The sequence below is a fragment of the Diabrotica undecimpunctata genome, chromosome 9 (assembly GCF_040954645.1).
Source record: "Diabrotica undecimpunctata isolate CICGRU chromosome 9, icDiaUnde3, whole genome shotgun sequence".
NCBI lineage: Eukaryota > Metazoa > Arthropoda > Insecta > Coleoptera > Chrysomelidae > Diabrotica > Diabrotica undecimpunctata.
This window is the reverse complement of record NC_092811.1, coordinates 33,188,123-33,213,629: the sequence shown is the minus strand read 5'-3', so window position 1 is coordinate 33,213,629 and position 25,507 is coordinate 33,188,123. Positions and strand designations below refer to the sequence as shown.

Genomic DNA, 25,507 nt, shown 5'->3' with positions numbered 1-25,507 from the left:
AGAACTAAGATGAGAATAAAGCTAAGTACGAGGTGGACAAAACAGAACTGACAAGGCAACCAGTGGGATATACGAAATCTCTAATAACATGAGAAAAAAAAAACAATTGCGAATACAAAATAGATTCCAGACGCTGGACGAAGAGATACCAAATGTAGAACTGAAAGTAAATAAAAAATGGCAAAATATAAGAAAAACCATAGAAACGGTAGCAACAGAATGCATAGGAAAAACGAAAAAAGGCAAAAAAAGCGGTTCGACGAGAAATGTGAACAAAGTTTAAAGCTAAAAGCCGACAAAAGAATGAAGGTTCTAAAAACACCAACAGATTAGAATAGAGAAGATTACCATATAGCCCAGTCTGGGCTATATGGTAATATGATATCTGAAGCTTTTAAGACATAGGTGGGGGTTATTAGATGACGAATAAATGAAAAAATACTCGTATTTTTACCTTACGTTTTTTTTTAAACAGTAATTTATGGTTACAATTTGATTTTTTGTCTATAAGTTTTTTCAATTATATTTTACGTAAACAATATTTATATCATTTTTTTATATCATGAATATCTTTATTTTCTCATTTTTTAAATTAAAATTGATTAATAATTTACAGAGATATTGCAAAAAAAAACAATTTTTTGCATTAATTTATAAATTTTATAAATTTTTTTATTAACAAAATAAAATGTTATTAATACATTTGAACATCGAGGAATTACCGTCTTTTAAATTTTTTCGAAATTTCCCTCCGGCCGGTTAAATAGTTTAAAAGTTATTTAATTTATTTTTCCCTGAGGCTAAATATTTAAACTATTGAACTTGCTCTATTAATGATGCTAGACACATTTAGCAAATTTCATAGGATTCTTTAAGACTTAAACTATCTCAGAATTTAAATGCATATTGCGTTTTCATCGAAATTATTTACAAAATAAACGTTTAAAAAAGGGGTATGTTTTTTACTTATAAACAATTGTAATAACTTCTATATTTTTCAAGCTACAGACTTGTACGTACAACCATTAGATAGCTGGTAAAAAAACTCACATTAAAAAAATCCTTCTTTGGCCAATAGAAATGAAGTTAGGGACTATTTTTTAAAAAATCTTATCTTCATTGTTTATAAACATTAAAAAGTAAAATTTGCACAAATTTTGAATAAAAATTTAAACTTTATATTAAAACTTCCAATTGTTCGAAACTTACAGCCCTTCGAAACGAAGGTACTTTCGAAAGATCAGGTAATTCTTTACACATTATATTATTATATTCCTTATATTGATTATATGTTGATTTTCCGGGATTTTTCGAGATTTTCGGCAGGGGCTGAAAATTAGTCATCATTATTAATACTGCGATAGACTCTTACAGCCCAATTAAAAAAAAGTAAGTTTTTATGGTGAATTTCAAATGGACTCAATTTTTCCGAGGTTTCCCATATTTCCCGACCAGTGAAAACTATGTAGTTATTCATATTTCGACGAGCTACCGCAGATTGAAAAAAGAGGCTTCTAGCTGCAATGGAAGCCGAGATAATGTAAATTTATCCTACGTGTTTCAATTTGAAGTTCCGATCACAAAAAAAAACGGAGCTAAAATAGTTATCCCCTCCACTTTCCTATGTCGATCTTTCGAAAGTACCTTCGTTTCGAAGGGCTGTGAGATTTGAAAAATTGGACGAATTTTATAGATATAAGTTTTAATATAAAGTTTAGATTTTTATTCAAAATTTGTGCAAATTTTACTTCTTAATGTTTATGAACAATGGAGATATGATTTTTTAAAAAATAGTCCCTAACTTCGTTCCTAGTGGCCAAAGAAGGTTTTTTTTTTAATGTGACTTTTTTACCAGCTATCCAATGGTTGTACGTACTAGTTTGTAGCTTCAAAAATATAGAAGTTATTACAATTGTTTATAAGTAAAAAACATACCCCTCTTTCAAACGTTTATTTTGTAAATAATTTCGATGAAAACGCAATATGCATTTAACTTCTGAGATAGTTTAAGTCTTAAAGAATCCCACGAAATTTGCTAAATGTGTCTAGCATCATTAATAGAGCAAGTTCAATAGTTTAAATATTTAGCCCCAGGGATATACAAATTATAAATTTTTAAACTATTTGACCGACCGCGGGGAAATTTCGCAAAAATTTAAAAGACGGTAATTACTCGATGTTCAAATGTATTAATCACATTTTATTTAAGTTAATAAAAAAATCAATAAAATTTATAAATTGGTGCAAAAAACTGCTTTTTTGCAAATATCTCCGTAAATTATTTATCAATTTTAATTTAAAAAAACGGGAAAATAAAGATATTCTTGATATAAAAAAATGATATAAATGTTGTTTATGTAAACTATAAGGGAAAAAACTTATAGACAAAAAATCAAATTGTGACCATAAATTATTGTTTAAAAAAAATGCAAGGTAAAATACGAGTACTTTTTCATCTATTCGTCATCTAGTAACCCCCACCTATGTCTTAAAAGCTTCAGAATTCTACGAAAAACTTTTTGACCTTTTTTTTAACCTTTTTTTTTAATATAATTAGAACACAAAACAAGAAAAGTGTTAATAAGAAAGGATTCATAAACGATGGTAGAGGACAATTTCTTACGGATAATATGGATATGCGCTGATAATATAGAAAGAGTTAAGAGTTTATTTATTTAACTACAAAATATATACAAATACTGTTTGTAGCAAGTCAAAAAAAATACGTAGTATATCAAAAAGGAACGTAACTTAAGTATATCATAAACAGGAACACTTATTAAACAGAAAAAGAATTATGGCAAAGTTACGGTAAGCAGTTCAGTGGATGTTCTGCAATGAGTCATAATATATTCTTCTGAGCAGTAAAAGCAATGTTTCAGAAGATATTTTTTTTATAACTTTTTCGAAACTATTACAGTTTAGTTGTTTTACTTTTTGGTAAAATATTGTAATACATAATTATAATTAAGACAATTTTTATCTGAAAGACGTAATCTACAGCTTTGTTCGTAGGTAGTGACAGTTTCGCATAAAATATCAACAGAGTAGGTAGCGGCATTGTTTAAGGTCCTATTTAAACAATGGTAGCGGCTTAATTTTGAATTTGATAAAGAAACGTCGGCAGTGTTCTAAATACCTAATCCCTGCTAAAACACTGATAGCTTTCTTTTGCATTCTAAAAATTTAAAGTTGATTAATGTAATTGATTAAACCATAGTTTAGGTGAGAGTGGAAAAAAGAAAAATATGTCATTTTTAATGTTTCAAAGTTGACAACCCTTGCTAGTTGGCGAATTACAAACAATGAAATTGATAGCTTTTTCTTTAGTTGTGAGATATGAGCCGACCAGTTCGGTCGATTATCTCTGGATATTCCCAATAGTATAACAGTCTCTTTGTTAACTGGATCATTGTGTAAATAATTTGCAGATATAACCAAATTTTGTTTTGTTTTATCAGAGTTAAGTTTTAGTTTGTTTGCAACAAACCATTTGCTAGATTTAGTAGAAACTTCTTTATACGACATTTTTAAATTCCATAGTAATTTAGTTTGAGGATCAAAATGCCGTGTAAAACGCAGTCAAAAGCCTTCGACAAGTCGCAAAGAGAAATTGCTATGCGATTGCCGCGTTCAAGCACCTCAATCACCTCGCTCACAACATTAATTACCGCGTTCGTACCAGAACTAGCACTTCTGAATCCATATTGTGAGTTGCTAAAGTAATTATTTGACTCAATAGGAATAAAATTGTTGTTTAATAACCTTTTTAATCACTTTTCCAAAAGTAGAAACAATGCTTATGGGTCTATAATCGTCAGTTTTTGAGGAATCACCTTTTTGTAGACTTCTGAGTATTTTAGTACTTCTGAAAATACTCCAGTTGATAGAATTAAATTGTAATTAAATTAAAGTGAACGTCCCTACAATTAGAATTACTAAGAGACTTTATTATTTAAGAGACCTCTTCTTCCACAACGGCACGAATAAAGGGACTTGCTCGGAGAAAGATAATTTCTATAATTAAAGACGACATCGGCATTAATAGTAGGAAGAGATATATTCTCTGTAATTGTAGTAAAAAATTGATTTATTTGGTCTGGAGGTAGATCTAAAACCGGACCTTCTGAGACTTTATATTTTAAGGATAATCGGAGAGATGACTTTAGACACTACCGCCTGGTGTTTGCCATATAGATAAGAAGTTATAAGCTTAAGAGGGATACATCTGATTTCATGGTAACATAATTTGTGGAGCAAAATGTCATGTAAAATGTATTCAAAAACCTTCGACAAGACGCAGAGAGAAATTGCTACGCGATTGCCGCATTCAAGCCTCGCTTACAACATTAAATACCGCTTTCGTAGTAGAACTAGCACTTCTGAATCCTTATTGCGAGCTGCTAAAGTAATTATTTGACTCAAAATATAAATAAAATTGTTGTTTAATAACCTTTTCAATCACTTTCCCAAACCTAGAAACAACACTTATGGGTCTGTAATTGTCAGTTTTTCAAGAATCACTTTTTTGTAGATAGGTAGCACTTTTAAGTATTCTAGCACTTCTGGAAATACTCCAGTTGATAGAATTAAATAAATAAGATGAGTTAAAGTTAATTTGTTAATTTTTTTCTAAATTTTGCTATTAATTTTGTAAACGTCCCTAGAATTAGAATTACTAAGAAACTTTATTAGTTGAGAGACAGACCTCTTCTTCCACAACGGGACAAAAAACAGGTCTTGCTAGGAGAAGGATAATTTCTATAACTGAAGAAAATATCGAGTAGGAAGAGATTTAATTATGTTCTCTGCAATTGTAGTAAAAAATTGATTTATTTCGTCTGTAGGTAGATCAGGTTGTACCGAACTGGATCTTTTTTTGTTGTTTATGTACTTTGAACAAATCGGGATCCTTAGTGGTATCTCCAATGTGTTTAATAAAAGAAATATTAGATCTGTAAGATCCTAATTAATTATTAAACCATTGCACGGGTGTTTTTCAGTCGTACTTTTTTAGTGGAAAATGCTTTAATATTAAGCATTATTAAGCATTAAGCAAGTTATAATATTCAGTAAGAAAGACCGTCAAAAAATCAGGATCATTATTATTATCACAGAAAAAGTCCATTTTTGTACTAGCTAGCGCACGTTTAAGCTTCTGTAAACCAGAGGAAGTAATAAACCGTTGAAATATTTGATTATTGTCAACAACTTTATGCTCAGAGTCAATAAATGAAAATTGAACTCGATGGCCAGCAAAATAAGGTTTAAACACGCGCACTCTGTAGATATTTTCAGAAAAATTTTTCATAATGTTGTCGATGCAACTAATATACTGTGATGTGATTCTACTATAATCATTTATACTTACTTTTAGACCAAATAATGTTTTTTATAATAATAGATTTTAAATATTAAAAGAAGGGTCAGATTTAGTTTTAAAATATATATTAAATTCACCAAGTATGATCAGTTTGTCTACTTTACTAAGTAAGGACGTTATGACATTCCCAAAATTCACCAAAAACAAGTCAAAGTCACTCTTACCTGATCCATATCTGATCTGTATACAGTTAAAATATTGGCTTTTATTTAAGGTAAATAAATTGCACAATACTCTGAACTTTGCTCTACATAATATTCATTTAGATTATGAAAAGAATACATTTTCAATACAGACACAGAAAGTACAAGATTTTCTATTACATAAATTGTAACTCCATCTTGTTTCTTTTTTAACCTACAAAAGAAATTAGCTAATGAAAAGCCGGAGATGCTAATTAATTTAAAATTTTCTTCACTTTGCCAGTGCTCCGAAAAACATATAATGTCATATAAATCGACTTTATTTGAAATACACTGCAAATGAACATGAAACATGCTTACCGTACCTTGTCGAATCAGTTTATTTTGATAAAAGTTTATAGAAGCTTCTAGGTTTCTTCCTCCGCCTTCTTTATGTGCTGTATATTTCTTTTGAAGTTAAATCTTCAAACTGCAACTTCTTTGGGCAAAATATTAGATCTTCGTCAATTTTAAGGAAAGGGAAAGATACCTTATAGATATACCTGCTAAAGTAAATTTCGTGTTATCTTCTGTCTAAGATCTATAGAATTTTAGAGTCGCACAAGCACCCATAACATGACCTAAGGACTACTTACGTAGCCAAGCAGACCGACAGTTTTACGTGCCCTCTCACGGCTCCAACCTGCTGTTTAGTCAACATTAAAAATGTACTAACAATAGCGAGTCCTATCTGCTATTAACTCTTTAACTTAGTACATTTTCATTGCTGACTTTTTCACATTATCTACTTATTTTAACATTTCATTCAATAGTTATATAAAGAAGTTTTAAATTTACACCAGTTTATTATATTTGTTTATTTCTTTTTCTTAAGTAAATACTCAATTTTTAGCGCTAAATAGTTTTATTTTTTTTTAGAATGGCTCAACCGTTTATAATATCGAAACTACTAGTGATTTATGAAAAAGATCCCAAAGAAAATATCACCGATGTTTATTTGTACTCAGGCCTAATAGTAGCGACGTCATTTGTCAATGTGGTTCTTGTACATAGATTTTGTTTTGCAATGATGCAAGTTGGTATGAAGATGAGAGTAGCGTCATGTTCTCTAATATACAGGAAAGCTTTAAGGCTCAGCAAATCTGCTTTAGCCGAGACTACCATAGGCCAGATGGTTAATTTACTATCTAATGATGTAGGTAGATTTGACCTAGCTATAGTTCATATTCCTGACTTATATATTGCTCCTATACAAGCACTTATTGTGATGGTATTTTTGTATGTAATTGTGGGATGGACAGGACTTCTTGGAACAATCTTTTTGCTAATGTCTATACCGCTACAGTGTAAGTATCAATATTTCCTTATAACAATATAAAAAAATACTTCAGACCAAAAATGGAAAAGTTAAACAGATTGCTCTAAAACTTTTGAAGCTTATAGTACCTACGATTCCCATTTAGATTTTAGTATAACTAGTGGGTATTTAAAAATATAGCTTTCGAGAGAGAAACTTATCTTTGAAAGTCCATCATTAAATGCATTGGTGGTTTTAGTTTATAATTTCGTATTTCGGTTTTTGAATTTTAGCATACTTAAATGCCCTTATGATATTTTTTGAAACAAACCATTTAATATTAACTTTAATATATGAGAGGACAAAATTTAAAGGCAACACAGACAGAGCTTCTTTATAGTCTCGTTATTCGCTGGTTGCATTTCACCGGCGCTTACCGCACATACAGCGCAGGAGTATGTAACGGCTGGGATCCCGCAGGAATTCGTCTTGGGTCCGACGCTGTGGAGCCTGGCATATGACAAGGTCTTAAACTGCGAATATGGGGAGGGTGTTATCCCCTTCGCATTCGTAGACGACCTTGCTATGCTAGTAGCGGCACGGGATAGGGAGGAACTCTTGCTTAGGATTACGCGTGCGCGTGTCTTCGTTGAGGATTAAATGAGCGAGCATAATCTTTCTCTCGCGGAGGATAAGACGAAGGCTGTAGTACTCACAGGCTACAGAAAGAAAGATAGTGTTGTATTTATGTGCGCCGGAGCGAGAATGATGCCCAAAAAGTACGTCAAATATCTGGGAGTTACACTCCATCGGGGCGGTAGTTGGGGGGAACATTTGAGGGGATCAACCGCAGAGCTATTCAAAAAATGACTGCGCTGGGTAGGATAATGCCCAATATCGGTGGACCCAAATCCGAAAGAAGAAAGGCGCTCTACCGTGTTGTGCAGTCTGTCGTCCTCTAAACAGCCCCAGTCTGGAGTGAGGTGGTAGAAATACCAACTTACAAGAGGCTCATGGTACCCGTCGACAGAACTAGTCTGCTGCGGGTAGCACGTGCCTACAGGACTGTGTCAGCTGCCGCTCTGTGGGTGGTCACCGACTGTGTTCCTTTACATGTAGGCAGGTAAAAGAGCCAGGATTCATAGTCGTAGGGCGAAACATTGGATAGCGGGAGATGACTAAGATAAGACTGACCGAGAGATTTGTTTCAATTGGTCAGTGGCAGCAAGAGTAGGAGGCAACACGTGATGTGGCGGAGTGGACGAAGTCATTAATCCCGAACCTTCGAAGCTGGGTGGACTGTGGGCATAGGCAGCTGAATTATTATTATGTGATGCAAATGCTCACAGGCCATGGCTGCTTCTGCATCTACCTTTTCAGATTTAGGAGGGCACAATCCAATTACTGCCTTTACTGTGGTCTCTCGGATACTGTGAGTGGTGGTGGACGCGAATCCACAAATTTATCAGAGAGCTGCTCTCTTCAAAAGAACGAGAAAAGAGGGAACTCAAGACAGAATTTTAAAACGAGCGAGTAGCACCTCGGTGGGGTTCGAACTGTCGCAGGCCAAAATAGAAGCGAATCAGAGAATTACCACGCGAGAGAGATGACAGCCCCGCTAAAGCAGGGGGTTGAAAATATTTAATGGTTCGTATGGGTGTGATTTTCCCAAAGACTGTGTGAAAAAAAGAATGGTAATCGGGTGACAGCAGGGTATCGGGAGAGATATTTGGCCTTAACCAGCCCTTGCATCCAGGAGAGGTTTTTAGTTGGTCGCCGACCACCTCGGAGTCGTGACGGGACGAAGTGTTAAAGGTCTAACTCACTCGGGCATCTCGTCCTGGCACAATTTCGTTAGGGTATTAGAATCCCGGGTGAGTCACAGGTGTCTGTATGCAGGTTTTCCTTCTTTTATTTAAATATGTAAACAGAAGTCAGGTTATCTAGTTCATCACGCCAAGATGAGGCAAGTACTAAAAGAAGAAGTAATAAACAACCAAGATCTGAAAATAACAAAACCCCAACTGGAATCAAACTGCAAATCTCGAATTGAAGCTGAATAAATTGAATATGTAAACTTCGTGCGTATGGTGAGGCAAGTGGTGGACGCTAAGGACACTTCGATGCATTTATTAAGTCTTAAATGGAAGTTTTCCAATAAAATCCTTTATAAAAAGGTATATAAAAAACCCACTCGGGCTATGTTAAAAAGACAAAACGTTTTCGGAATAAGTATTCCATCATCAGTGTCAATATATTACATGAATGTAGCCCCTAAATATGAGGGTAAAAACCCTTTAAAAATTAATATGTGAAGTTTAGTTTACATTATGTCGTGTTTACAAATAGGATGGTAAAGTTACCGTTGTATTGGTAACATGGTGACATATGACTCTACATTAAGTTGCAAGTCCTGAGACGGTATGTCTACGAGGACTTTATTAAAGCCTTTAATTTATTATCGAGGCTTTATTAAGCTTTAATAAAGTCCTCGTAGACATACCGTCTCAGGACTGGCAACTTAATGTAGAGTCATATGTCACCATGTTACTAATCCAACGGTAACTTTACCATCCTATTTGTAAACACGACATAATGTAAACTAAACTTCACATATTAATTTTTAAAGGGTTTTTACCCTCATATTTAGTGGCTACATTCATATAATATATTGACACTGATGATGGAATACTTATTTCGAAAACGTTTTGTCTTTTTAACATAGCCCGACGGCGTTTTTTATATACCTTTTTATAAAGGATTTTATTGGAACATTTTTTATTATATGGTATACAGCCAACTACAGGAACTTAGTTTCCTTGTGGATTTTAAATGGAAGTATTAAACTAATCTGTGGAAATAAGACTATCTGCTAAAATAGTCCTAAACTATTAAAAAATAATATTAGATTATATTTGGCCACATTTTTGTTAATTTAAACCAACACTGAGTACAATAGAATACTACTTACTTATTGATAAAGGTTAATTTAACTTCGTTATTATTTATAGTATTATTACTAAAATAACAAATAACAGATAAAGGAAACATCATTTCATAATGTTATATTATGTTATTTATTTTCATAATCAGATTAACTCTTAAGTAATTACATCTATGCGACATTTATTTTCCAAGTTCTTATTTTCGACCTTGACAATATTTACACACTTTCTTCAAGTTATCTAGAGTCCTTTGGCAAATTTCCGTTCAAACAGTTTTATGGCTCCCAAAGTAAACTAAAATTTTGTTTTGCAATTCCATTTTTTATTTGCACCTAAATCATTTTTATGTAGGGATTACGGTTATTAAAAAATTCCGGTTTTGGTTATACCATTCTTTTTTTTTTAATTTACGGTGTAACCTGGCGATTATAACGGTCTAAAAAATCAGTTATTCTAACTACTTCCACGAATAGAATATTAGTATCGAGCAGATATCAGTCAAAAGAACGCACACATATAGTACAAAAGCTGATATAAGTTGTCCAGTAGTTGTGGATGATTAAAATCGTCATATGGGTGGGATAGATTATGCTGATCAACTTCGTATCACCTATGGTATGAATCGTATATAAAAAAAATGGGCATCGTTTATTTTGAGGATTCTTGATATTGCATTTGCTAATTCATACATTATACAGTGTGACCTTATTCAAAAGATGAGCACGTTTGAGTTTCGAAGGTCAGTCTCTCAAGGATTACTGAATATGAACAAATGTGAATCAAAGAAGAGAAACTCAATTTGAAACCGTCACAAAAGCGTCGAAAGTACAACTTCAGTGTTTACAACTGGGTCAAATACGAAGGTATTAGAGGCCAGTGTGAGTATTGTAGTGCCCAAGATATCCAGTCACATCCTCACAATAAATGCAGCACATGTGGGGTGTTTCTGTGTTGCAATAAAAAAAATTGTTTTGCGATAAATTTGTAACATCATGTTAATTACATCATATTTAATTACTTTTTAAGAGTAATGTGTACCTTAAGATACTTTAGAACTATTTTGCATACAAAACAATTAAATTTAAAAATATGCAAATAAAATACAATGCCCTATATTTATTTAGGTATTTCCTGATGGTACCCAGAAGATTTTTATTTTTTTTTGTAAATATCACACACACACACACATACACACACATGTGATCAACACTGCCCCTAAGGAACATGTGTATACCATTGTTAAAGTGGGATCCACATATGCGAAGATCAAACTGGTCACACTTCGCTATTGAAGTGGTACCTATCTGACCCCCAGGCTTTTTCTCCACCCCTCCTCAGCGTGTAACTTAGGTGAGGAGGCTTATGATCTAAAAATTACTTTGGGTGCCCTGGGTAATGGGATACCCTCTGTTTTATTGACTGTGGTTAAGCCACCTAACTGTAGGGGTAGCACACATATCGACTTTTCTCCCTATTTACTTTACTGACCCTATAGAATTAACTCTACCTTGACATCGGGACTGGTGTCCCTAAAAGAAAAGTGTGTGTTCTGAACAGAGAGCCACCAGCCTGGGCTGATGACTCTCTGTCCGAAAAGAGTGTGTGTTCGTACGCTCAGCCGCCGATTTGGCAAAATAAAATTTGTTCTCCTCGTCGGCTGGGCATCCGAGTAGGGTCCGGCCACCGAGCCCATGTATGCCGCACATGACCTCGGTGCTCGGAATTCGCGTTTAGATTTGCGTTTTTGGACAAATTAGTATAAAACTTTCGATGTTTTGTAGAGGACATGGTTTTGTTTAGACAGTGAGCGATTTTTTTTCTTTTTTATCCTAACTACTACTAATAATCTAACTTAACTAAGGAGTGTGCATTCCTAAGTGTATACTGCTCTCACACACTCCGTGTATATATTTATTGGGTTTTAAATTTTTCTCCATCTAAACTACTACTATGTGTGCCTGTGTTGGGGTGTGCATTCCAATGTGTATATTGCCCTCATACATCCCGCTGTATATTGTTCTTATATACTATCGTTTTAGTCTTGCCAGATTGAGACTGAGTTGCTACAACCATCCACTTCCTGATTTCTCAGGAAAGGATCCGCTTCACGTTTCTCTCATCATAGGTGCAGGGTCCGTTTCTGTCTGACCTTGGTTGTAAAACAAGGCCTTACAGTGTCATCCCTGCCGACACCATGCGAGTAACCCGATTCTTCGTTTCGTAAAGTTGAACTACGTTTCCGAGAGAAGCCTATAAAGGCAACTTCTCTGCGGTTTAACAATTGGCGACGTGCAAGTACTTGGATGTGATACGAGAAACGATCGTGCGCGAGTAGCGGAGAAATCTTGCATTTTTTACTGCAGATTTCATAGATTTCATAAATTCATATTGTCAATTGTCAAATTGTCATATTTCATATTCGTTTGTTTATTTACACCTTCTGTCACTGAAGAAAATCGGATTTAGTAAATGCTGTGTTATAAGTTATAAAAATACAACAAAAAATTGTCAATTTAAGTTGTATTCGTTTCCAACTTCGAAGCACAAATTACTACAAAGAGAAAAGTGGATTTATATCATAAAAAAGCATAAGTAACATAACCTAAATTATGCATTATTCTTGCGCCCGATTTTTAAGTCAGTTTGAAATAAATAATAAATAAAAGTTCACTTTTAAGTGTAAATTTTAGTTTCATAACACTCACTTAGAGTTCACTTTAACCCAAAAATCAAGTTTAATGTTTAAATGTTATTTTTTTGAAGTTTACAAAAATGCATCAAGTTCAAGTTTTTCTGAAGATGCATTAAGATATATTCGCTGTCCAAAAGTTTACAGGGAAAGAATTAATTGTTCAAACCAATATGATGATATCATGGGCTTAACCTGCTAATTTATGCATTATTTTTAAGCTTTGTTCGTTTATGTGAGGAATAAATAAGTTAAGTTTACTCAGCTAAGTAACAAGACAATTACTCAATAATTACACTATAATCTGATTGTGACTGGCTGAATGATTAACAGCTATGCCATTAAAAAAAGATCAAATAACTTTTTTAAAATATCTTCAAATGTCAAATTTGTTATATCTACACAAATGTATATCTTGGTTTTTTCTATTTGCTAAAACAAAAATTTACAGAAAGTTTTTTGTCTCCCCTGAAAAAATTTATTGCATCCATATTAACAGTAATGCTGTAATTTAATAATATAATAATTTATTTGAAAAAGACAGAAAAGATTTTATTTCACGTTCAAAGCGTCTATGTATCTATTGATACGTATTTCGCTTTAATAAAGCTCATCAGAATAGTTATTCATAGCCGTTCTTAACGTGAAAAATAAAATTCTCTGTCTTATTAGAAGTAACAATAACATGACTTCGTTATGGACGCAATAGCGACATCTGATAGAAAAATCGGTAAGATAGTTTCGAAACAAATCCAGATTTCTGCTTTAATCTGGAGCCTTCTAAAAATTGCAAGACATGACCAGACGATGATAAAGATGTTAAAGAAGACATGGGGAATCTAAAATTTGCATTCCACGACATGTCTATTCATCTAGGCAGAAATCCTAACGAATTTGTTTCTCGTACTCATACAGAGTAGATCCGAAGAAAATGAAAAAGACAGAAAAGATTTTATTTCACGTTCAAAGCGTCTATGTATCTATTGATACGTATTTCGCTTTAATAAAGCTCATCAGAATAGTTATTCATAGCCGTTCTTAACGTGAAAAATAAAATTCTCTGTCTTATTAGAAGTAACAATAACATGACTTCGTTATGGACGCAATAGCGACATCTGATAGAAAAATCGGTAAGATAGTTTCGAAACAAATCCAGATTTCTGCTTTAATCTGGAGCCTTCTAAAAATTGCAAGACATGACCAGACGATGATAAAGATGTTAAAGAAGACATGGGGAATCTAAAATTTGCATTCCACGACATGTCTATTCATCTAGGCAGAAATCCTAACGAATTTGTTTCTCGTACTCATACAGAGTAGATCCGAAGAAAATGAAAAAGACAGAAAAGATTTTATTTCACGTTCAAAGCGTCTATGTATCTATTGATACGTATTTCGCTTTAATAAAGCTCATCAGAATAGTTATTCATAGCCGTTCTTAACGTGAAAAATAAAATTCTCTGTCTTATTAGAAGTAACAATAACATGACTTCGTTATGGACGCAATAGCGACATCTGATAGAAAAATCGGTAAGATAGTTTCGAAACAAATCCAGATTTCTGCTTTAATCTGGAGCCTTCTAAAAATTGCAAGACATGACCAGACGATGATAAAGATGTTAAAGAAGACATGGGGAATCTAAAATTTGCATTCCACGACATGTCTATTCATCTAGGCAGAAATCCTAACGAATTTGTTTCTCGTACTCATACAGAGTAGATCCGAAGAAAATGAAAAAGACAGAAAAGATTTTATTTCACGTTCAAAGCGTCTATGTATCTATTGATACGTATTTCGCTTTAATAAAGCTCATCAGAATAGTTATTCATAGCCGTTCTTAACGTGAAAAATAAAATTCTCTGTCTTATTAGAAGTAACAATAACATGACTTCGTTATGGACGCAATAGCGACATCTGATAGAAAAATCGGTAAGATAGTTTCGAAACAAATCCAGATTTCTGCTTTAATCTGGAGCCTTCTAAAAATTGCAAGACATGACCAGACGATGATAAAGATGTTAAAGAAGACATGGGGAATCTAAAATTTGCATTCCACGACATGTCTATTCATCTAGGCAGAAATCCTAACGAATTTGTTTCTCGTACTCATACAGAGTAGATCCGAAGAAAATGAAAAAGACAGAAAAGATTTTATTTCACGTTCAAAGCGTCTATGTATCTATTGATACGTATTTCGCTTTAATAAAGCTCATCAGAATAGTTATTCATAGCCGTTCTTAACGTGAAAAATAAAATTCTCTGTCTTATTAGAAGTAACAATAACATGACTTCGTTATGGACGCAATAGCGACATCTGATAGAAAAATCGGTAAGATAGTTTCGAAACAAATCCAGATTTCTGCTTTAATCTGGAGCCTTCTAAAAATTGCAAGACATGACCAGACGATGATAAAGATGTTAAAGAAGACATGGGGAATCTAAAATTTGCATTCCACGACATGTCTATTCATCTAGGCAGAAATCCTAACGAATTTGTTTCTCGTACTCATACAGAGTAGATCCGAAGAAAATGAAAAAGACAGAAAAGATTTTATTTCACGTTCAAAGCGTCTATGTATCTATTGATACGTATTTCGCTTTAATAAAGCTCATCAGAATAGTTATTCATAGCCGTTCTTAACGTGAAAAATAAAATTCTCTGTCTTATTAGAAGTAACAATAACATGACTTCGTTATGGACGCAATAGCGACATCTGATAGAAAAATCGGTAAGATAGTTTCGAAACAAATCCAGATTTCTGCTTTAATCTGGAGCCTTCTAAAAATTGCAAGACATGACCAGACGATGATAAAGATGTTAAAATAATTTATTTATTTGTATTTACACTTGCTTTTAATAACATACCGACATAACCTCAATCTTACTTTTTCTTCTTATTCTTTTTTGGGGCTACGTCTATAACTTTTTTCCGGTAACCTAGATCTAACATGAAAGCGCAGTAAATTTTGCTGATTTACGACACCAGGTGTCGCTCTTCCGAACTTGCACGGTCCGAATAGCCAACCTCACATAAACTCTTCTCTTTGGTTGAAAACAAAACGCCAAGTTTGCGCGGCCGTAGCCTCTTAGTACTAATAAGTACTGTTAACCTTGGCGGTTGCTTCTCCCAAAGCGCGCCTGCACGTCCTCACTGTTCGGATGCTCGGGTCGAACTTTGTAAATGTCAATTATTGTTAACAACAACAAATGTTTTTCATTTTACATGTTTTTATATTTTTTGCTTGCCCGGTTTAAAGTGACCTAAAAATTCTATTGCGAGGCGAACCAGTTCTCCGCTCCAGTGTGTAACTTATTTGTTAGAGGCATCAGCCACACTAGAGGTACCTGCCAGAGGTATCTGGAATGTTTATACAAACACTCTATTTCGATTAAAATCGAAACGATTTTACAAATACATTGAGTTAAAACATTATGAGATACACAGTCATATTCCCGTCTTATCAGCATATACACTTCTATTTACTCAAGAGTTTTTTTTAGCATGGTTGGGTAAAAAGACTTCGCAGTTTAGGCTGACAACTGCCACTCGAACCGATGAAAGGGTTAGGCTTATGAATGAAATTATATCTGGAATTCAAGTAATCAAAATGTACACTTGGGAATACCCATTTGCCAAGTTAGTGGAGTATGTGAGAGGGTAAGAAGATCAAGTTTATATTTGGTTCCAAAGCTATTATTAGTATAAATTGCTATAGTTTTTTGGGAATGAGTCACAAATGTACTTATATTTTATGTACTGTATTGATTTGAAACTCAAAAAGTGCTTTTTACAACATAAAAACTTTGTCAAAATACTTCTGTAGAAAATTCCTAAAAATATAATTAAAAAGTTTTTATTTATAGTACCTAATATCAGTAGAATAGTCAGTGGCTTTTAAAACTAACTGATATTAAACATATTAATGTAGAATTTTTTTTATTTACCGCAAATTTACATTCTATTTCTCAAAATATAAAAAGTAATAAGTAAATGTGTTAAAACTTGTTGTCTAGTAATTATCTAGTAAGATCTTCTGGCTAGTTTTTCCCTTTTTCCTTTCTCTGATGGTTGGATTATTCATGTCCTAATTGGTTTTTATGGTATTTTTTTTATAGCCCCTTTTCTATCCGAATTGTCGAATAAAGGCCTCTCCCATTTCTCGCCATTCATCTCTGTTGTGTGCTAGGTGTTTCCACATTGGTCCTGCGACTCTTTTGATATCGTCGCTCCAGCGCATTTGAGGCCTTCCTCTTGGTCTCTTCGCATCGTACGGTCGCCAGTTTCCAACTTCTTTGTTCCATCTACCATCTTCGAGACGTTCCTTGTGTCCAGCCCATTTCCATTTTAATTTAGCTGCTTGTTTCGCGGCGTCCTTTATTTTTGTTTTGTTCCGGATTGCTTCGTTCGTTTGCCGATCTATTAGTGAGATACCAAGCATCTGTCGTTCCATGGCTCGCTGAGTTTTTCGAATCTTGTCCATGTTCGTTTTTGTGAATGTCCAGGTTTGAGCTCCGTAGGTGAGAACGGGAAGGATACAAGAATCGAACACTTTGGTTCGAAGGTTTTGGGGTATCTTTTTGTCTTTCAGTATGTATAAGAGTTTTCCAAATGCGGCCCATCCCATTCTTACTCGTCTACTTATTTCGGTAGTTTGGTTTTCTTTGTTTACCTTGATATTCTGACCCAGATATATGTATACTTCTACATGTTCCACTTTTGTTCCTTGGATGGTTATCGTCGATTGATCATCTTTATTCGACATTAGCTTAGTTTTACTCAGATTTATTTTCAGTCCTTTTTTTATGGATTCCGTATGAAGCTCATCGATCATCGTCTTCAGTTCTTTCCAGCTGTCGGCTATTAGTACTACGTCATCTGCATATCTTAGATGGTTTAAATACTTTCAGTTTATTGATAGTCCCTTTTTATGGTATAAGAACCTATTTTTGTACAATTCTACTCTTGATCTAATTTTATTATTAATGAATTATTTTTTCCATGTATGGTGAAGTTGAAGATGAACCAGGGTGCGGTTATCCTAATGCGTAGTGTTTTAAACAGAAATATTTGTAGTATATTGGCATTAAACTGCCTGTTGTATGTATAGAGTTTAATATCTTATTTTCGCATTGGGTTTAAAATAGGCGTATATATTTTTCTAGGAATTGACAATGGTGACTCTCGTGTAATAAGCCAATTTATTTGTATAGTTTTTGGGACCAGTTGCTGTTCTTTCGCAAAGTATGTTCTTAAAATAAGTTTTCAAGTTTTCCTTCAAATAAGTAAAGTTCTAGATAATTTACTTTTTGTTTTATGTATTGAAATTGTAGTGTTAAAAGTGACAGTGAAGTTGAGTACATTTGTTGTCCCTTATAGTAAATGTTATTTAAGAAGACTTAAGTAGATATTCGTTTAGTACAGGCAAAGTCTAAAAAATGAGCCATTTTGTTTGGACTGTTTGCCAGTAAGTCACTCAAATGATAATTAATATTATACTGTTGTATAACTTCAGTCTATATTTTTAGAATTCCAATCCCCTACTGTTTTAAATGGGGACCTCAGTGAAAAAAGATATTCTTCATACTTTTCAAACGAAATTGTATGTTATGGTGGGGTAGATTACAGCATTACCGCTACTATTAGCGGTCAGTTGTTTAGCTTTAGACCTACAGCAATAATGTGTATGTTGGCATAAATTTCCGAAATAAATTAAGAAATTATCTATTTTATTTGTGACCAAAAACAACTTTATTTCTTGCATGTGGTAAGCTTGATAAGTCATAAGATTTACCACATTTGGCGCATTTAAATGGTATTGAACAGTACGTCCTAGAGTGCCAGTAATTTTGGCAGCTTTTGCTTCCACGCTTCCATATCCTTTGCAATTCTCATCCACTGCTTTCCAGCTACAGCTGTTATATCGTCGATCCATCTCTTTTTGGGTCTTCCCACGCTTCTTTTTGTTTCTCGAGGTCTTCAGAATGTCACTTTATAAGACCATCTGTTGGTGTCTTGTCTTGCTACATGTGCTATCCATTGCCATCTCGTTATCCTTCGTGATGTTTTCTAGGCTGCTGCTTAATATCTTTGTTTTGACGAGATTGTAGCATCTACTAGATCTAGATCGGATCTACTCTGTATAAGTACGAGAAACAAATTCGTTAGGATTTCTGACTAGATGAATAGACATGTCGTGGAATGCAAATTTTAGATTCCCCATGTCTCTTTTTAATATCTTTATCATCGTCTGGCCATGTCTTGCAATTTTTAGAAGGCTCCAGATTAAAGCAGAAATCTGAATTTGTTTCGAAACTATGTTACCGATTTTACTCTAGAAATGTTGATACTAATAACATTGACGAAGAGTCTAGTCAGTTAAAGAGGACTATAAAGTACATTGAACCAATTTGTGTCATGTCAGAATCTTACCACTAGCGGCCATAGCTGTGTCTTCCAATAATCCTGTTCATGTCACATGTGGATTGAACGTAGTCGGAAAAGAAGGTTTTGGTTCCACAGTACTCTGTTTTAAATGTAAAACGGAAGAAAACATACTATTTCAGAGAAATGAGGCCCACAAAATTTTAAAACGTGCAGCTGAAAAAAAGGTTGAGAACACAGCAAAAAAACTGACACCTCTACTTATTGGCAGTAGTGTCCTGATAAGTGTACAGAAAGTGGATCGTGGACATTTGGACACCATAAATATCAATCGAAAAATTGTGGATTTTAGAAATGGAGTTTATAAAATACAGGAAATATTAAAAATTGATTTGTGTGACATGAATTGCACTTGTCAATGGAAAGCTATGATGATGAAATTTTAGATACTCCGATATCTTTGCGAGAAGCTGTGACCATAGAACCAAAGTTTGTGATGCAAGATTTTCAAAAATAATCGTGTAAACCAGCACAAAAACAATGCCGTACCATGGTATGTGCTTGCTTCAAGAAAAAAGTTCTTTGTGGATCTAAATGTGATAGCAGTTTAAGTTGTGTCAATAAATGATTTAAATGTAGCATGAAAATTATTAATAAACTCATGTGTGAACTAAATAACATAATTTTATAAGTAAGACATTATAAGCTAGCCCTTCCATTGTTCAATCAAATGGAAGGGCTAGTCGTGCAACTAGATGACTATCTCAATTAGCTGTTTGAATACAATGGCGTTGTTCAATCAAAGGGCTAGCTGTTTTATCGAACGGCTAATTTAACTATCTGTCTGCGATATATACACCATTTTTGAAGTAATCGTCAATGGTTGATGCGTATGCATTGAGAGAGTGGATTGAATCTTCTTTCTTGTTTATCATTTGATAGAATTTGATGATTATTGATTGGTTCTGAAATATTTAAATGCTGCTGAGTGGACAATCGTTTGATTATGGACCATAAATCTGCATTGCTGGGTTTATCATTGCCATCAAAATGGTTAGATTGTTCAAAATTAGTTGGTTCGATTGTATAACCGTTTAATTTGCATAGATTGACTACATTTGTTGTATGTTATTTGTGGTTATAAATCAAATTATACATAGCGCTTACCACAAGTGCCACACACTACAAAAATACGCTAAGCTCGTCAGTGGGTTTTAAACAGAATGATGCCATTTATAGTAGTTTTCGATATTCTTATTTTAGAATTTTAATACTATATATTATTATTATTTAATGTTTTAGAAATGAAATCAAATTCATCAGGAAAACATCCATTATCCGTGCAATTCTAATGTCCATGGCCATGACTTTAAACGACGTAGCTGTTGCGATATGTTTGGTTACATTTGTTTTGACAGGAAATCCTCTAACAGCTTCCTATGCATTTACGGTTACTTCCTATTATCGTCTCTTGAGCACGCTTACTTACTTCTTGCCCGTGGCCGTTTCTAAATTCTCCGAAATGTGGATATCGATGAAGAGAATCCAGAAATTTTTGCAGTATGATGAACTCAAGTTTGAGATGCTTGAAAATTCACTGAATGGTAAACAAAACGGCAAACAATATTTAAAGGAATTAACTGGTTCTGATAAAGGAAGCATTCATATCAAAAACGCGTCTGCTAAATGGTTGAAGTCACGGTTTGAGAATAATTTAGAAAAGATTAACATGGACGTAACACCTGGTAACTTAGCAGCTGTTGTTGGATCTGTAGGAAGTGGAAAGACAACCTTATTGCACGTAATTATGAAAGAGCTTGAGTTAGAAAGTGGGTCTGTTAATGTAACTGGAAAAGTTTCGTATGCTTCTCAAGAGCCTTGGTTATTTGGAGGTAGTATAAGACAAAATATTCTGTTTGGAGAAACATATGATGACATCAAATACAAAGAAGTAGTACGAGTATGTGCACTGCAAAGAGACTTCACTCTATTCCCATACGGTGATCGAACTTTAGCAGGTGAACGAGGTGTTACTTTAAGTGGAGGTCAAAGGGCTCGAATAAACTTAGCTAGGGCTATTTACAAAGACGCTGATATTTACTTACTAGATGATCCTCTATCCGCTGTTGATACTCATGTTGGCAAACATATATTTGAAGAATGTATTTGTGGCTATCTTGGAAACAAATGCGTCGTCTTGGTCACACATCAACTACAATATTTAAAGAATATAAAGAATATATATTTATTAAAGAATGGAATAGTAGCCGTTTCGGGGTCCTATAATAATATAAGAGATTCTAACACAGATTATAGTAAACTATTGGCTAATTTAGAAGAGGAAGAAGAAGAAATAAGAAGGAAGTCTAAAGTTGTTCAGACAAAAGAGGAAAAAACTAAAGAAGAAGTAGTGCCTGTATTACAAAGAGAAGGTAAAAGTACTGGTAATATTTCTGGACGTGTTTATAGAAAGTATGCTCAAGCTGGTGGACATATCCTTAAGGCTTTTTGTTTATTGATCCTCTTTATACTTAGCCAAGCTTTGTTAAGTATATGCCAGTATTTCGTTACTTTCTGGTAAGTACTTTTAGTAATTATGATAAAATAATCTCTCTTGCCGTTATAGTGAAATACTAAAATATTATACAGTCGTAACTTTTATCGGGAAAAATCTAAAGCAGATTTTTTTATGATGCATTATGCAGTTAATAAAATACTAATCACAGATATTTTCTCAAAAGTACCATTATTCTCTACTTCTACATTTGTTTTTAGACGCCAAGTCGGAAGCATCTGTTCTCTTCTACTCACTCTGTAATTTTTTCTCTCTGAACTGCAGTTGTTACTATCATCACTGTACATTTCTGCTCCCGAAACATCCTCCGTTTTTGATCCACCTGTGTACTAGTTGTGGCCATCAAACTTTGGATCTCTCTTCTGATTAGGTCTATCTGGAAATGAGTTTTGATTCTATATCTAAGGGCAATATGGTCTGGTTGGATCTCCCATATTAGTACAATCGGGATAGCATTTGAGCTTGCATGGTAAGCTGCCCCAAATTTTATTGTAGTATTTAATTATAGTATCTTTACGTCATTTTATTCTTTAATCACGACTGAATTACGCCATCTTGATGTTAAAGAAGAACTTTTTGCTGAACATCTCCATTTTTAAATTTTCGACAAAAATGCAATAGACTAAAATTTTCTACAATTTCTTGTTTACTAATTTTTTCGTGCGAATAATATTTTCCCAGTTAAGGTAAAAATAATGGAAGTAGGGTAACCATACTTATGCCATATAAACAAAAGGTTTAGAAATTCTATCACATCAACAAAAATATATCCAGGCACAGGTGTCTTCTCAGATCATAGTCTTTTGGTTGAAATATCAACATTCGACTTAAAAAAATTATACATTATAAAATGAGGCCCAAGATAGATATAAGACTACTAAAATAAAATGACCAGAAAAAACTAAAAACAGATATTAATAAGAATTTTTGCGCAAATAGTTAAAGACACTACTAGAGACAAAGAAGAACAGTGGAACGAAATGAAGATATCTATTACCACAACTTCGCATGAATATCTAAAATCAAAAAGAGAAAAAAAGCAAGAATGGATGACAGATAAAATATAACAGATGATGGAAGAGCGAGGAAGATTAAAAGGAAAAAATGACAACGAATATAAAAAGTTGCGTAAGACTATACTAAAGAAGATAAAAGGAGCAAAAGAAGCATGGCTGACGGAGAAATGTACGGATTTGAAATACTATAATGCAAACATGGCGATTTTCATATGCACAAAAAAATTAAAGAGGTACAGAACACCAGAAAACAACGCAATACAGACATAGTTGTAGACATTGAAGGCCAGATTTTGACTACCATTAAAGATAATTTCCGAAGATGGAAATAATATATGCAAGAATTAAACGAAGAAGTAACTATGGCCATTAAGCGGATGATAGATAATCACCAGGATCTGATGAGGTACATGGAAAATTTTTAAAGTTATTAGAGGTACATCAAATCACAGCTCTTACGAAGCTATTACACAACATCTACGAGACTGGTTACTTAACAAAAGACTGGCTACTATCAATATTCATTCCAATTCCTAAAAAAGCCAACGCTAGAAAATGTGAAGAACATAGATTAATTAGTTTGATGAGCCATGTACATCCGAGTGAAGTTCAATTTGGATTCAGAGCGGGACTCGGAACGAGGGAAGCACTTTTTAGTTTGCAAGTTCTAATAGAGAGAGCCAGGGATGTCAACTGCGATGTGTATGCATGTTGTATTCATTTCGAGAAGGCATTTGATAAAGTCCCACATGGGAAACTAATCGATATCCTGTAAGGATTATAAGATTGACAAAAAGAGAAATCAAACGATTTCTACCTAGCGAAACCGAATTCAAATTTTTACCACTGTATTTCCTAAAACTTGCGAAACAAACAGCTCGATAAATTACTCGGCAAGGGAATCTAAAATTGAATTCCACATGCCGTTCATCCTGGTCAAAATTCGTAGTGAATTCAGTTTCTGGTACCCCAAACGAAGTAAGTAATAAAACATAATGACGGTATTAGATTTTTATGCCGCTTATACGTATTTCGACCTCTTTAGGTCTCCCCAGAACGGTATAGCCAGTGCTCTGAACCAAAACAAAAATCTCTCCCGTCCTAGACAATAGTTATCAAAATAACTATATACGGACGTAACTACGCCATCTAAAAACAAAAAGAGAAATCAAACGATTTCTACCTAGCGAAACCGAATTCAAATTTTTACCACTGTGTTTCCTAAAACACATTGAATTCGGTTTCGCTAGGTAGAAATCGGTATCATCTCTAGAAGATAGGCACATTTAAAAGAGGAAGACGGGCATCCACTGGCAACTTGTTCCAATATGGTTTCATCTGAGAGTGTTAAATGGATCATGTGACTCTTAAGTATGCACTCTATACTCTATTCTCCTGCAGCTTACTTCGTCTATTTTTTTCAGACAAACGGTTTTTGGAATTACTATAAATAGCATATTGCTGAACGCTCCTTCCACATAGAGGAAGGCTCTCACCACCACCTCCTTATTTTCCAGAACGTACTATACTCTTTGTAGTAGATGTTACAGTACTATATTTCTGTTTATACTTCTGATCTATATCCCTATTGGACATGGTGTATCTGTCTCTCAACAAGTATTTTATCTCTTATATATCTGTCGATATATTTTTGTAATGTCTTCAGTACCAAAAAAATTAGGCGTACTGCTATATGAGACTTTGCCAACACCTGACCCGTTTTGCCAGGTTTTGGTATAAATGCTACCCTTGTTGAACTTCATGCTTTTTATTGCCCCTCACTAATCATCTGAGGCCAGATTAGTATCAAATAATATTAATATCAACACAAATGTCTACCTAACCCTAAAACCTGACACTATTACCTTTATTGATTCTGATGCGTATATCCGAATTACTAATTTATTTAAATATTTATTCTGATTGGTTTATAGGGTCAATATTCAGCAATGGAAATCTTCACAAACTTTACCATCCTATAAGGAAACTGTACTTTTAGAAAATGTTACCACACCGATAGATTTTACCACTCTTTCGCCTTCTACAAATGACACTACAGGCTTTGCTGATTGGTGGTTAACTCCAGTTTTTTTAAGTGAAAACACTGCAATCTACTTCATTGCTCTAAACGTCCTTATGGTAGTTATTATGAATATCAGATCATCTTCGTTTTACGCATGGTCTATAACAGCATCAACAAAAATGCACAACAAAATGTTTGAGAACATAGTTTATAGTCCAATGAGGTTTTTCAATATAAATCCTTCTGGAAGAATTCTTAATAGGTTTTCTAAAGACATCGGTGCTTTAGATGAAGTTTTGCCAATGACTTTCATGGATACTCTTCAAGTAAGTATAGAAATCTTGATTAATCTATATGTAGAAAATAAAATCACAAAAGTATGATATTTACACTATTCATTAGTCGGTGGACAAAAGCAAATAAGTAAAAATGTGCTTTTTACAGGAGAGGTAAAAAATTAAACAAAATTGAAATTTTTTTTTATTTAAATTAATGTGTCTCGGCTGCAAAGACCGTTGACACAAACAATATTGTGTACAATAATTACAAAAAGCACATGTTACTAATTGCTACAGTTAATCTATAAACTTAGAACCTATGACTAAATAATACAACAGTTTTATCACTAAGTTATAAGTTAAAGGTAAAGTACATGGAAAACAAGGGGTCATATTCTGTTCAACAACTGAATGTCTTTCAAGAAACCAATTACGTTAAAGACTTGATCTTCTTCTTCTTCAGATGCAAATCCACTAATGGATGTTAGCGATCACATTTTCCATTAATTCTCTATTTCTTGCAATATGTATCAGAGATTGTATGTCGTTAATCCCTGTCCATTGCCTTATGTTTCGGAGCCAGGACATTTTCTTGCGTCCCATTCCTCTCTTGCCTTCAATTTTACCCTCGATTATAAGTTGGAGGAACTGGTATTTTTCATTTCGCATGATGTGACCTAGATACGCCGTTTTCCTTTTCTTGATGGTTTCGAAAAGTTGGCGTTCTTGGTTTATTCTTTTAAGGACATCTATATTTGTGATTTTCGCTGTCCA

The 25,507-nt window shown here is 33.8% G+C and overlaps 1 protein-coding gene across 2 annotated transcripts in view; it reads left to right on the top strand.

Annotated features, from left to right (window-relative positions):
- The window catches only part of LOC140449790 (probable multidrug resistance-associated protein lethal(2)03659), a 70,000-nt gene that overhangs the window by 28,475 nt on the left and 16,018 nt on the right, over positions 1-25,507 (top strand). For both annotated transcript variants that reach the window (XM_072543143.1, XM_072543144.1), the window contains exons 4-7: positions 6,445-6,872; positions 15,961-16,117; positions 20,144-21,418; positions 24,367-24,781. In XM_072543143.1, coding sequence (XP_072399244.1) covers positions 6,445-6,872; positions 15,961-16,117; positions 20,144-21,418; positions 24,367-24,781 — 2,275 coding nt within the window. The remainder of the gene's footprint in view (positions 1-6,444; positions 6,873-15,960; positions 16,118-20,143; positions 21,419-24,366; positions 24,782-25,507) is intronic.